The 14,789-nt window shown below is 43.2% G+C and overlaps 1 protein-coding gene across 1 annotated transcript in view; it reads right to left on the reverse strand.

Moving 5' to 3' along the window:
• Positions 1-14,789, reverse strand: part of BMX (BMX non-receptor tyrosine kinase) — a 34,666-nt gene that overhangs the window by 371 nt on the left and 19,506 nt on the right. The window contains exons 7-16 of the mRNA XM_050937344.1: positions 14,325-14,384; positions 12,849-12,903; positions 11,575-11,654; positions 10,104-10,231; positions 9,752-9,826; positions 7,551-7,722; positions 5,919-6,135; positions 3,813-3,877; positions 3,109-3,227; positions 547-704 (exon numbers count right to left, since the gene is read on the reverse strand). Coding sequence (XP_050793301.1) covers positions 547-704; positions 3,109-3,227; positions 3,813-3,877; positions 5,919-6,135; positions 7,551-7,722; positions 9,752-9,826; positions 10,104-10,231; positions 11,575-11,654; positions 12,849-12,903; positions 14,325-14,384 — 1,129 coding nt within the window. The remainder of the gene's footprint in view (positions 1-546; positions 705-3,108; positions 3,228-3,812; positions 3,878-5,918; positions 6,136-7,550; positions 7,723-9,751; positions 9,827-10,103; positions 10,232-11,574; positions 11,655-12,848; positions 12,904-14,324; positions 14,385-14,789) is intronic.

Consider the following 14,789-nt stretch of genomic DNA (forward strand, 5'->3'; position numbering starts at 1 on the left):
ATGTGCCAGACAGTTTCTAGACACTCAAGAAGGGACATATCACAGGTTAAAGACAGGTAAACGGAGGTGGGAAGAAGAACAATAAATTGGGAATTTTTTTGTACTGGAGAGTCACTGTAGCCAGCATGGCAGCATTGATCTTTAAGAGAAACTTAAATATGGATACAGAATGATCAATGTTTGACCTACAAACCTTGACAGTGCTCTTATGTTTAGAAATTCAGGCACAGAGACATTATGATGAATCACAAACTCTAAATCTGTCATCTACTTTGCGGCTTATTTTAAAGCTATCTTCATAAATGAATGGTACACCTTCCTCAAAAGGAAAAATCTTGCTTAATTTTCCACACTTGTCCTCTTGTTAATTATGGGCCCTTTCTCTAGATTACTGTTGTAGAGGGCTTTAGGGAAGCTAGTTTTTCTCTACAATTGATGTTATTTAACAGAAATAGTTTCCTGTATTGCTTTTTTTCAACTGCCCATCATGAAGCTCATCAATTGTTTAAGATAACATCTCCAGTGCATATGGACCAAGGTACATACCTCATGCCAGCAGCTGTACATTAACTGGTAGACGGTCTCTGAGGCCAGTTGTGGTCGGTAAAGCCGATATCCCTCAGAAACCTTCTCAATCACTTGTATGTTATCATACAGCTCATAGGGTTGCTTTCCCAAAGTGAACACCTCCCACATTAAGATCCCTGCAGAAATTTCCAGGGTTGAAAGACAAGAAATTTAATGAAAAAACCATTCCAGATCAAGACACTTAAGCAATACTCATCTAACAGAATGGTAATAACAGATGAGACTTCTAGCACAAAATGTTTTTCTAGCAAATGTATGGGGCTGATTTGTAACCAGGGTATGATGAACGGTATTAGTGTTAGTGACGCTGTACTCAATTGCAAACAACATACTGTTGCAGTGGAAGGTGATGCTGAATGATACAAATGTTTGATGGTGTTATTCAGTGATAATGCCCAAGACATGGCAATTTAAGATTTGTCCTATGTCAACTTTACAAAATATAGAATAAGTACTAAGGGCATTTTGTAGATGATTTTCTCATGTGATTTTACAGATGTTTTTAAGGGACTGGGACATTTAGTCCTTTAGTGTTAGAAGACTTAAATAAGATTCCCAAAGGACTTACAGTGCTTATATATAAGGTTGCGAGTCTGTCACAGAGATTACAGACGTCATGGATTCCGTAACTTTCTGTGACTTCTGCAGCTGCTGGGCTGGCAGACCCCTGGGCTGCCCGAGTAGCTGACCCCAGAGCCAGCTGCTGGGGCAGCCCTGGGGCCAGCCGTACTGGCTACTGCTGGAGGAGCCCCGGGGCCTTGGAGCAGCTGTGGTCACGGAGGAGCAGCAGTCCCAGAGGCTGCCCCAGGGACTGTCAGAGCAGCAGTCCCCAGTGGCCTTGGAGCAGTGCGGGGCAGTCAGTGCCACCAGAGCAGGGGCCAGCCATTGACCCCCACACACCCTCCCAGAGCATCAGTGTCCCGGGGTCCCCCAGAGCAGTGGCACCCTGGTCCCCAGGAGCTGTTAAGTTTTAGTCACTCAGGAGTATTTATAGTAAAAAAGTCATGGACAGGTCACAGGCGGTGATTTTTTGTTTATTGCCCATGACCTGTCCATGACTTTTACTAAAAATATCTGTACTAAATCTTAGCCTTAATTATATACCTTTCATACCTGTCAATAAAAACTGCAAGCTCTAGACATCAGTTAATGTAACTGTCATTAGTACCTGATGTTTTGTGACAATTTTGCAGTAAACACTCTTTCAGGCTAATTAAACCTACATGAAACTCATGTCAATTCCAAATTGAAAAAAAAGTATTTCATTGTTTCTTAATTACGTATAGAACTGTACACAAAGAGTTTTTTCAAAAGTATTTTTTTATGATTAGTTTTTACATCAGAATTAGCAGGCCTTGACTACTTTGTAGCTGCTTGAGGACTCTTCTGAAGACTGGCAAAATGCAGTGGGACAGAAAGAGCATAACAGAATGAAATCTGTATTCCAGCTTTCCCTGGAGTTCTCCTAGAATACCTAAAAATCAACAAACTTCTGTTCAGGATTCAGCTATTGGAATATGACTATTGCTCCTGTTCTTTAGCCCTCCAAAGAGTCATCAGGCAAATACAGGGCAATCAAGAAATGATGGGCCTGATTCTTCTCTTGCTTACACTTGGGCAATGGATCACTGTAAAACTGCTATGAAAGACAAGACAATCAGGCCCTGTATTTCTAGGGTGAAATACTGTCCCCCCCGAAGTCAAAATTGTCACAAGGCTTCAGTGGAGCCAGGATTTTGCCCACAATGTAAAAGCAAACAGGAAAAGCTATCATTTATAAAAAGAAATTATGATGCCCTCTGTATACTGTATATCATAGTAGTATAGGGCACAAGCAAAACATTTTCAGCATTGCAGACTTTCTTTTAATGGGATAGGGTGACTAGCTGGAGACAAAGCTGAGAGGAAGAAGAATTTGGAAAACCTTTCTTCTGCCTTGTTCCCCACAGCTCAGTGCCAGGCTGCCATGAGAAGATCAGCTGTTTGAGCTCTCCTGGCTGGAAACAGGTTTGCATCATGTTCTAAGTTCTGGCAAGAAGCTAGCGTGGCACATGCATCCCATGATTACACAGTATCGCGTGCTCGCCCATGCTAGAGATTAGGCTTGAGATTTATGAATCTGCTACAACCTTTGAACTAACTGAACAGGTCTTTTAGCTCAGGCACTAGAGGTTGGTGCTTTTAGAGCTAGAGGGCTCCGGTTCGGTCTCTGCTCCAGCGACCCACCCTGGGCATTGCACTACACACATATTGCACAACTTATGGGTAGTGGGCCAAATTCTAGTCTGTGCACCCACAAAGATGCCATTAAGATTACAGCAGCTTGGTCTATTGTTATTGCATGGCAATATTAAGCAGAATATACCTGCTATAAGTAGTAAATACCTCTCTTCGACTTTTGCACAGTAGTTGTTAAAGTCTGTCAGTCATTCTTTTGGCTTTTCAAACATGCAGTCAAGTTTGCATTTTTTTTGAGCTTATTAAGCACCTCCAACATGAAAGGTCAAATCCCATACGTACCAAAGGCCCATACATCCGACTTGCTGCTAAACTTGGTATAATGAAAAACTTCTGGTGCCGACCACTTCACTGGAAACTTAGTTCCTAATGAACTTATATACAGGTCATCCAAAACATACCTGCAAGGGAAGAGCCAGTCTTCAGGCTATGACAAATAGCTAGTGAAACATTGCTTACTGCTTCTGCCTGGAATGCCCCGCAAGAACTCTCCAACAAGCCTGTGAGCAAAGCCTGGCCAGAAACCCAGGTCTCCAGAGGTGACCTGATAGAAACTCTAACCTCAAGCTACGAGGTATGTTGCTGCAATCAAGTTATCAAGTGACTCTTTATCATGTCATTGCTAGAGGGATCAGAAACCCAAAATCATGTGAATCTCTCACAAAGGGAATATTGCACACAGAGAATATTGTTGAGATTTCTTTCACAAGCATGAAACGGTGATGTGCATACATTTGCCCTCTAACCTTTAACGATGACAGGAGTCTGCACCTTCTATTTTTGATTTCATTGAAAGCCCCAGAATGGGTTACAATCATTAACTCAGTTGGACTAAAGAGAACTAGATAGTCCCTGTGGTTTAACTTTACTAATAACCAGTTCATTCACTGTTGGTTTCATGGCAGCGCTGGCTGGCTAACACCAATAAAGCATTCAGGATTGATATTATTGCACTACAGTGGTTGAAGAGTCAGTCTGTAGCTTACCTAGCCATCCCGAAGTCAGACACCTTCACAGTAAGATCACTATCAACCAAGCAGTTTCTAGCAGCCTTTAGTGGGAAAACAAGAAAACAGAGTGAGTTACCAAAATCCAAGTGAAATAAGAGTTTGGTTATTTTTAAGTAATATTTCTATCCTTCAGAATTCCTTCATAAGGGTCCTTGGGCTAGAACCTGGGTCTGTAGAGCCTGAGACAGCTACAGTCGGGGGGACTGTGGAGAGTAAGCACTGCAGGAAGTACCACCCAAGTACTTGCTTCCCTCTGATTTGCCAAGTGCCCCTACTTAGCCTCAGGGGTTTCCCCAGGAAGTTGTCTGGACAACCACATGGACTTTGCCTTGTCTCCTGATCTCTTATCCCAGCCTGACTCTGACCCTGATTCCTGCTTCCTGATTCCAGCCTGGTGCTATCTCTGACTTCCGCTCTCTGACCCTGGTCTGACTCTGATCCCAACGCTTGCTTCCTGAACCAGGCTCTTGTGATTCATGCAACTCCGGCTCAGCGACCACTGTTCCTCACATGCAGACCATGGTCTAAATGTGACTACTAGGTCACACTGCCTATGCCCTGATCACTTATATTCATGAAGTTTTTTGATTAAAAAATGATGCAATATATTTTTAATTTGTAACAATAATAATACCGAGCTCTTCAATAGCACTTGCCATCCATAGATATCAAAGTGCTTTACAAAGGAAATCAGTATCATTATCCTCATTCTACTGATGGGGAAACTGAGGCACAGGGCAGCACAGTCACCCAGCAAACCAATGGCAGAGCCAAGAATTGAACGTAAGTCTTCTGGGTCCCAGACCAGTGTTCTAGCCACTAGGTAACACCACATCAAAAGTTGCTAGTACATTAAAAACAAGAACATATGTATGATAGGAGAATGCTGACTTAGTTATTTACTATGCATTATAAGGAGAATGGATTATTGAGAGATAATTTAAGCAGTATGGTCAATGAATAGGCCAGTGAGTCCCGATCTGCACAGACTTATTTATTTGAGCATTTACCTAAGGCTATCATCTCTGCCCTGAGGGCTGTTAACAGGGCCGGCTCCAGGCACCAGCTTAGCAAGCAGGTGCTTGGGGCGGCCACTCCGGAGAGGGGTGGCTCATCCAGCTATTCGGCGGCAGTTCGGCAGAGGGTCCCTCACTCCCACTCCGAGCAAAGGACCTCTCACTGAATTGCAGCAGATCGTGGCTGGTTTTTTTTGGGCTGCTTGGGGCAGCAAAACCCCTGGAGCCGACCCTGGCTGTCAATCCCAGGGATATGGTTCACCTCCTAAAGCCAAGTTCAGTTTTTATTCTTGGCTCTGTATGGTTTGTAACAGTCAGTAGCAAATTTTCAGACATTGCCTTTATATTTATAACTTGAATTTTGTACAGATAAACTGCTCGGCATCCTGGATTTCTGATTTGAATGTGCAAACCGGTTAGTTACATGTCCAGTTACTCAATTCGTGTACACAAATAAATAACTGCAAACACTACAATGAATATTTAAAATGATGGTTGAAGCTGCAGATGTTGGGCTGAAGCCCCTTTGAAAATGTAGCTCTCCATAGTGTAGAGTCTCCTGCATTTTCCAATGGCTACAGTTAGAACACAGAGTGTCAAGACTGAGCCTGGAACATGAGTCTCCAGGAGCTAGGGATAGTTCTCTTTCAGTGATATCACACAATAACAAATCTGCTCCAACCCAAACCTGTCTGCCAGTGTTCTTGAACACACGTTCCTGCCTGGATACCAAGGTCCTGATTCTGCTCTCAGTTATACTGGTGTAAAGTAGAGCTAGATCACTATAAAACCGGGGTGCGTAATAGAAGGAACAAGACCCAACTAGGTAAAATACTGGCTGATTACAACAAAACCTGAAAGGTTCAAGTTCTTGACACAGCAGCTCTTCTTATAATGGTAACAAAACACCACTAAACAAAATGTTCTATTCCAGTGGCCTACATGTCCACATCGTTACCCTTGTTTTATGCCAGTGTGAGTTACACTGGTATAAAATAGGAGTAACAGAACATAGAATCAGTCCTAACTCTCCTCTTCCTACCTATCCTATGTGGCTAGAGCTTACCAAGTCTCGATGAATGAACTGCTGACTCTCTAAGAAAGTCATAGCTTCACAAATGTCATAACATATTTCCAGCAGCTGAGAGGGTTGCAGTTCCTTTCCGTGACTCCTCAAGTAGTTAAGCAAGCAGCCATTAGCCATATATTCTGCCACTATATAGATGGGATATGTCTCTGTGCAAACTCCATAGAGCTTAACAAGTTTGGGATGATTAAGTTTCCTGAAACAAAATATTAAGACATAAATATGTTGCTCTATTTTGTGAGCTTTTATTCCTTATCATCACCTTGACATTTGTAAAGGAACTTTTGGAACCATGCAAACAAATAATAATAAGAGTTCTAGCCTAGTTTGTAAATCCTATCACAAGTTTGGGTTTGATCAATGAAATCTCAGACTTAAAAATCTCCCTTTCAAGCAAAGGTTAATTTCTTTCTCCATGCTAGCATGAAACAATTGCACAAATAATCACAAATGGTGAAACTGACTTTTTTAGGTTTCAGTAGTGCAGACTTCTGAGACCCACCAGCACACATGAAGAAAGCTGCATTAGTGTATTGGCACCTGAGATTTAAGGATTTTAGGTCACAGAATGGACTGGGCCCAACCCACCTGCGCCTTAATAGCCTCTCAAAATGGGCCAGATAAAGGGCAGCTGATCTCTGTAAAGAGCTGGAGGAAGGCAGGAAACAAGAAGGGAAAGCTGTGGCAGAGAGTGAGAAAGGTTCCTGCAGCGAAGATCATGCAATCAGGGAAGTTGATCCAGCATGGAAGGGCTGGGAGCGGCCTGCTGAAGCAGGGAAAATCTTGAGACACTAGGGGATTTTTGAGACAGTACCTCAGGGAGGATGGGTTGTCCCTAGCTTAAGTCTAGGGAAGCCTCATTTTGAACTTTTTGCTATTAAAACCAGACTTTAAGGAAGGGTAACATTGAACAAAGAGAAGCCTTTTTTGAATTCTTGAGGAGTCCAAGAGGGGAAACAGAGGCAGGGCAAGACAGAGCCACCTTAGGCCATGAGAAAGCATTCAAGATAAGAGGTGGCTACATTCCTACTAAGAGAATGTAGCAAAGTAGAATCAGCTATTATAACCATTTCAGCTAGTCCACTGACAGGAACACAGCTCATTTCCTTATGTCGTGACATACCTAAAATGGCCCTGAATAAAACTACTTGCAAACTGGTATCTCACTGTGGGTGGTTACCTCCCCTTTGCCAAGGTGAAATATACTGCAGATGCATTCATTGGTCTAATACGTTCCATCTACTCATGAGTATGTCACTCCTACCTGCTTCTGATGACAGAAATAGATAATTCCATTAATGCCTGTTGAAGGAGGCCTTTCAATAATAAAGTGCATGTTTAAATCACACATGCAGAAGCTCAGCAGTCAGTGAAGCTGAAGAGCTGTATAATACTAGTTACTGGTAACCCCAGCAATCTCTCTACTATTCTGCTGATGCCTCTTTAAATGTGATGCCGTAGGTGGCCACATACTCAGCCCATGCCTAAAGCTGCCTGTGGTACTCATTTTGAAGAGGAACTTCTTTTTTCAGTGACTATTCTATATTAGTGAGATGACTTGTGGAAGAGCCTTATTTACAATGTTACTTCATTAAGCAAAGTGCAGCTTACATCATGGTGTGAGCTTCCTCTATGAATTCATCTTCTGACATTGATCCTTCTTTAATCATCTTAATGGCCACATCGTACTTTCCCTTCCATTTTCCCAGCTGTACCACTCCAAATTGGCCACTTCCTAATTCCTTTTGCAGGATGATTTCCTCTCTTTTCAGCTCCCAGATCCCTAGACAGACAGAAGCAATCCCTTTTAGCTACCAGCCTGACATATTCAGTCCCAGGGTCCTAAAGATGTCCATCCATTTTCTTTTGCAGTGCATGAAAGTGTGCCACATGAAGCCTATGGATTTTGTATGCGAATGACATCAGAAATGTAGCACAACCCCAGAGTGTCATTTGATACCACAGCTGAGGTATGTTAGTTCGCAAAACCAGACAAAGTTTGTGTGACTTATGAAGGACTTTTGGGTCAAACAATCGAAATATCACCAGGCTGTTTTTCAGTTGGCTTTGCAAACAAATGCAATCCCACCACATAATGTTCCAGAACAGAATAAGAAAGGGCCAGACTGAGATGGCTGTGGCATGGGCGTGCAGATGGAGGGAGTGCACAAGGAGCCAATCACTTGACCCCAGAGGGAGTTGGGGAATGTGGTTCCCGTGGCCTTCCAACATCCACACACACACAGCAGCCTTGGGAATAGGCTGCGTGCACTGGTGGGTGGTGACTAAACAAGCTTTAAGAATAATGCTCCTGTGCACTCCCCATATAAGGGAGCTAGGGGAGGGACTGATCACCAAAGAACAATCCCTCTCTAAACTCTATGTGTGGCAGAGTGGTTCTGCATTACCTCTGACACAGAAATAAATGTAGGTGGCTGCCAACCAGAGAGTGTAAAGCTTCTGCAGCCTTCTATAAGGTCAAGATTGGAAGTAAGGAAAATCCTAATGGTTTATTTTTACTGATAAATTATACCTTGTCGGTGTGACGATGCGTGGGATCCATCTATACAACCTAAGGAATTCTGAGTGAGATTATGAACTCCCTTCATGCGTCTTTATCAAACTCTATTTGGAACGTGCAGCCTTTTGTCTTCTCTGTTGTCCTTTTACCTCATCTTGGACAGAAGTTCCATGGGGAGTGACACAGGACTGGCAATAGAGGGTTGTGAAATCTAGGTGGTCCTCTATTCAAATACAAGTGCCTTAGGCAATAGGCAGGTTCCCACCCAGAAAATCTAGTCTGTCAGGGGAGAAATAACCTGGCCACAAAGTCATCTGGTACGGGTCTGGGATCATCTGTGGAGCCTGATCCAGGAGTCACAGGACAGCAGGAATGGAAGGTTACAAAAGGGCAGGAGCAGTTCTCCTGGGGGTCTTCTGCCATTTTCACCAGCTCACACAGAGGGATGCTGCTGCAGGAGCCTGATGGGGAATTGGGGACCCCTGGCCATCTGAATTCTGATGGACCCCAAAGGAGAAGTGAGTTAGTGGGGCATTGCATTCAGGATGTTCAGTGTTTTCTAAATGATCTATACCCTCTTGTCCTTTCTCTCAGAAGTAAAGAGAAGTAGTGGTTTAGAATCTTGTGTAAAATCTGTCTGTGTGAGTTATGCACGACACCTACCACGTGTCCCTGAGGGGTTAACCTGTTTACCTAGGGTGCTCACAAGGCTGGAGTTCTGAGAAGCGCAGTGCATAGGCTTTGGTGGGGAATTGTTAGAGTCACTCCTGGTTGCAGAGGCTAGGCAGTTGGACCACAAGGTCTCAGCTCTCAGAAGCGAGTGCTAAACAGAGGATCTTCATCTCAAGAGTGTTCCTAGAGCCCCCAAGCCATATATATATATATATATAAATAGGCCCTGAGCATGTCACATGGGCCACAGCTGTATGCTGTTTGGGCTGCAAGCAGCCTGTGGGTTTAGTACGACCACTCTACAGAAGTGGTCTCCAAGTGGGCTGCACACACCCCAGGGGGTGCACAAGAGGATCCTTGGGGGTGCTTTTTTTTCCACTTTGGCAAAAATGGTAGAGCTGGCGTGGCAGGGGGTGCATTCACAAATGTTTTTACTGAGAGAAGTGAGTGATCAAAAATTTTTGGAGACCACTGCTGTAGAGGCTTAGAGGATTTGAGGATTCAGCATTGGGATCCCCTCAAAGCTGTCTGGTGAGTGTCCAGCACGGGGAGCTCAACCAGTGCTGTGACAGGTGGCAAACAGTGACAATAGTTTTAAAAGGGAAAATCATCTCCATACCATTTCCTAAGGATGCTGTCGATGGGACCTTATTTGCTTTCGTAGTCACAGCATGCCGAAGCCTTGTAATCATACCTACAAAGAAAGCCAGTTAATGATCACAGTACATGCAGCTCTCTTAAATAATAATAAAAATCCTAGGCAACTAACCCCACCACCATGAACAAATTCTCAAGATCGACACCTAAAAGAGGGATAAATCTATTCTTAGTATTTAGACTATTCAGTATGGCAAGAGATTCACCATAAATACTAGAAACCCAACAACCTGAATCTCTCTAAATCTATCTATGATAGGAGAAAAGCACATTCAGGGTCAGCAGAAGGGGAAGAAGAGACAGAAGTGGTTTACCTGCTGAGTTATGCTGATGATAGTGAATAAGCTGGGGAACTGAATCAAAACAGTAATTTTCAGCCAGATAATATTTGTTTTCGTAGTTTGTGTGCACGTGGTAATGTTTGACAGTTCCTTTTTTATCTCTGAAAAATAGCACAAGGTATTCTTTATGTAAGATCCTTGGCAAATAGACTCAATAAAGTCCAAGCCTTATTTAGTTAATTAGATATGTAGTCACCAAACTCATAATGCATCAATTACAACTTTAATTATATTTTTTCTTTGCTGCTATCAGCTGTCATTTAGTTAAGGGGACTCTTTGCTTAATAAGTGGTATCTAAATACTTACTGTAGTAAAGTGGTCATGATAAAGTTAATTGGGCCACCCAGAATATTATGGGCCTGAGTGATGCTCCAGCCCTCCTTTACTTTCTGTTCTGTGTGTTCCCACTCTACTGTGGTGCAGATGAATAAAGCAGCAAGTTCCCCAGCTTGCAGTCCTGTGAGTGAAGTGTTACGTCTGTTGCATGGAGCAGTCCCTTTACAAAATTACTTGTTACAAATTTTCCATATTTCCGTAGTTTCCAATATGTAGCATTCAAAATGCTGGTCATATTTATAAGGGATATCGGCTGTCCCACTGCAGGACACTTAACTGCCTGGGGATATGAAAAAACTTCCCCCATGAAAATCATAGAATTATAGGGCTTAGGGTCATCTCATAGACTCATAGACTTTAAGGTCAGAAGGGACAATTATGATCATCTAGTTTGACCTCCTGCACAATGCAGGCCACAGAATCTCACCCACCCACTCCTGAAACAAACCTCTAGCCACCCCCCACCCCCCGCCAAGATGCAGGATTTATTGTGTCTAAATGTTATTTAATGCAAACAATGGTGGTGGGGAATCAGGGTATTATATCTTCCTCTGATGCATCTGGTATTGGACACCTCTGATTAAAGGACATTTGACTAGAAGGACCAGTGGTTTGATTCACTAAGGCAATTTTTCTGAATGTTTGCAGTTCCATTTCTAACCACTCCTTGCTTTTTCCTGCCTCTCCCAAGCTTGGTTTCTTCTCCCCTCCCCATTTCTCTCTCTCTTCAGTTTCCCTCTCCTTCCAGACATTACATTAATCTCCCATACAGCCTGTCCTTGGAGATGCTCCCTGTTCAGCTGGCAATGAAACAATATATCTATGAGCTCTCCCCTACTCTCTCTCTCCCCTGCAATGAGCACACCTCTTTGTGGTGCCTTCTGTCACGATAGCACTGGACTCAGCAAAAGGGATCAGAAAAAGGGACCAAAGAGAAGGTTAAGGCACGGATGGATTTAGAGGGATAATACTGTTTAGAAGCCTGTTTTCAAACTTGCCCAAAGTTCAGTCCAGATCTGGTGAGGTAACCTTGGTATTGAATGACTCCCCCAGGAACAAACCCATGGAGTGGATAATGGAAACACAGGCAATCCTTTGAATACTCACTCAAGAGCCTTGCTGAATACGGACACGGTGTACTTGCCCATTCGGCTTGAATTTCGAACCATAAAAGCACCTTCTTTCTCCTAATAATAATAAACAAAAAAGGAAGGAAAACATCACAAGAAACTCCCACTATTTGAGAAATATTTTGTAACTTTGCCTCGATGCATTTCCAGAATGTCTTAAACTCACAGCAGTCTTCCACTGCCTCAGTATATCTGGGTGACTAAACAGCTAGAGAGATTTTCAGTACATATTCATTTTCAGGCTATTTCTGAGTGAGAGTGGCAGCTAAATCCTACTTTTTCCCTCTTCCCCATCCCCCAACTTTGCACTACAGGTTTCTGCTTTTGAGGGTGGTTTCCCAGGTAGGTGCTGAGATTCTGGTTTCCATTAGGACTTTCCTAGCAGTACATGTAGGAGCAACATTAGTCTTGTGCTGGAATTTGGTTGCTGTGTGGCTGGAACAAGACACTTACAAGTCCAGCTGTGGTCTAAGATTCAATGTTGCAAGATGCTGCGCAATCTCATGTCCCATTCAGATCAATAGGATTTGGGACTGTTCAGCCCCTGATAGAGCCATAGGTGACTAATCCTTCAACTGCCCCACCACCCCCTGGTCTTCCTAGAAATACACAGTGATTTGCCAGGATTATACTTCCTTTCTGAACCTCGGGTGCAGGCAGCTGGGAAGGAAAATTGGGCCATGGATCCGTGGAGCATGGTATGAACTGCAAGTGGCTGAGCACCAATGGGACAGGCAATACTCAAGGAGTGAGTGTCACAGGAGCTAGGAGGTGTAATAGGTAAGAGTACTAGCTGCTGACATGTCATGTCTCCGATGGAAAGGAATATGACAATGCCATTGTCCAGTCGTCTCCATTTGTGCATGTCATAGAATCCCCCCACAGTATTCTCTGACTGGCAGTCTGTGCTCCAAAAAGACCAACATTTGAAATAGCAATTTAGAGTATTATATGTCAGGAGTGAGAGCCATTGGCAAAGCTTTGGGGGGAGGGCTCTGCCTGCCCTTTGTCTAGTTTAGATTAGTGCCATTACTTAGTCACCTCTAGGGCCCTCACATTCACCCACAACCTAATTACTCCTATATCTTCATACTAAATTAATACCTACTGGTATTTCAGTTTCTACCGCTCTCACCGTAATACTAAAGTTATTTGAAAGGCATCAGCACCCTCTACAGGTGAGGAGCAGCAACAATAACAATAGATTTAAGAGAGAGGTTTAAAAGTACTTAATAAAGATATTCCCAGTACCTTCTGTCGTAGCAGTTGCTCTGCCTGGGCCCTGGAGATATCACCAGCATACCAACTGCAGCAAGAAATATTGTTTACAGCACGATTTCTGAATAACGGTTTGGCAAAGTAGACCAATGAAAAACTCTTACAAGATGCCTCATTTTCAAATTTGCTTTTAAAAAGGAAAAGTATCTATCTTACATAGCCCCTGCTAGTAGTAGTAGTACCTGAGCACCTCGCAGTCTTTAATGCGTTTATCCTCGCAACACCCCTGTGAGGCAGAGCAGTGCTATTATCCCCATTCTTCAGATGGGAAACTGAGGCACAGAGAGACTAAATGACTTGCCCAAAGTCACACGAGTGTCCTAGGCTAGTTCCCTAATCACTGAACCATCCTTCCTCCCTGATATACATTTGCGAGTTATATGTGATATCTAAGGTAATAAGTGTGATCTTAAGATAGCTGGAAGTAGACAAAGATAACCTAAAAATAAATAAATATCTTCTGAATTAGCCTCCTAGACACTGAGATTCCCAGATGTTTATTCCTCATAGACAATACCTATAAAATTACATTATTAACAACAGATCACAGGACTCTGAGGGCCACATTTCAAGAGAATGAAGTAACTGCCCACCCCTAAGTGTTTAGATGTCTAAATACCCATTTAGATGCATTATTGTGGGTAAAGTGTGAGCAAACTGTGCCTGCCAGGGGGCCTCCTTCTATCCATGAAGATTTGTCTCTTGAGACGCCACTAGCATGTTAAGAATTGTCCATTTTCAAACACAAAGTTCCTGACCACTGTTTTTAATAAAATCTTGTATCATTAAAATTAAGCATCTGGAGTGGCCGCTGCCTCTCCATGTTCCCTGTGCAGGGGCTTCAGGTCACTGAATCCATGTAAATACCCTACTCCTCTGGCCCTCTTCACCCTGGCCTATTTGGGGTCAGCAGGGCACCCTGCCATGCAGCCTTCAGAGAGTGAGGATACTTTCTTTTTTGACAACTGTGCCATGGAGAGCCCTGCATGTACCCCCACCCTGGGGGGATTTTCAGTTGAAAAGCATCAACTGTGTGTAACTCCTTCAACATTCAAACCTCTTTGTGCTAGTCAGGCTTTACCTCACATAATATGCTAATGAGCTGCATGCTCCCAAAAGAAGGAGACAGCTACTTCATACACGTTTTCAAGAGAGACTTCCCTCAGCCTTATCACAGGTGTCAGTCTTTTGTGAGCACACCCTTTTATCGGAGTATCAGACAGGCTTTTCTACAAGCGTCCCCATCTGTGGCTTTGTTGGGTGAAACCAGACTCATTCCACTGGAAGCCTATGGAAGAGTATTAATAATAAGGATGATTTGTATCACAGGAAGGTTGAGAGGAGGATAAGGGCTCTACTGTGCTAGGCACTCTGCAGACAGCTAATGGAAAGACGGTTCTTGTCCCAAAGAGCTTAAGATTTACAGATGAAACCACTCCACATACTCACTCATGCTTAGTGATGCTCTCCTCGTCTTCTGATGAATGGTCACTTCCACTGGAGTTTCCCCTACAAAGACGAAACTCCCCATTGAAATCATGTGAATATGCAGATCTTCCTCAAGTAAAAAGCCATATTAAATATAGTCACACTGAACTAATGCTAGGCTTGGCCCAAAGTGGATTTTCCCCCCCTTTAGACAAATCTGAGGATATATTTCATTTTCTTTCCATTTCTATTTTGGTTTGGTGAGGGTGAAAAAAAATACACACTTTCCCATGGTACAATAGTCTAACCTCAGTTTTAGAGCTGCACCTGAATGTTGCAAATGAACATTTGCGGGTAGAAAGTCCTTTACAAGTAGTGATGCTTTGGCTAGCTGTGCAAGGACATTTTAACTTGAGTTTTAAAAATTATCAATTGAAAAATCAGGAGCCTGCTCAGAGGGCATTCACTAGGACTTCTGAGGACAGC

Source organism: Gopherus flavomarginatus, chromosome 1, assembly GCF_025201925.1.
Source record: "Gopherus flavomarginatus isolate rGopFla2 chromosome 1, rGopFla2.mat.asm, whole genome shotgun sequence".
NCBI classification, from domain to species: Eukaryota; Metazoa; Chordata; order Testudines; family Testudinidae; genus Gopherus; species Gopherus flavomarginatus.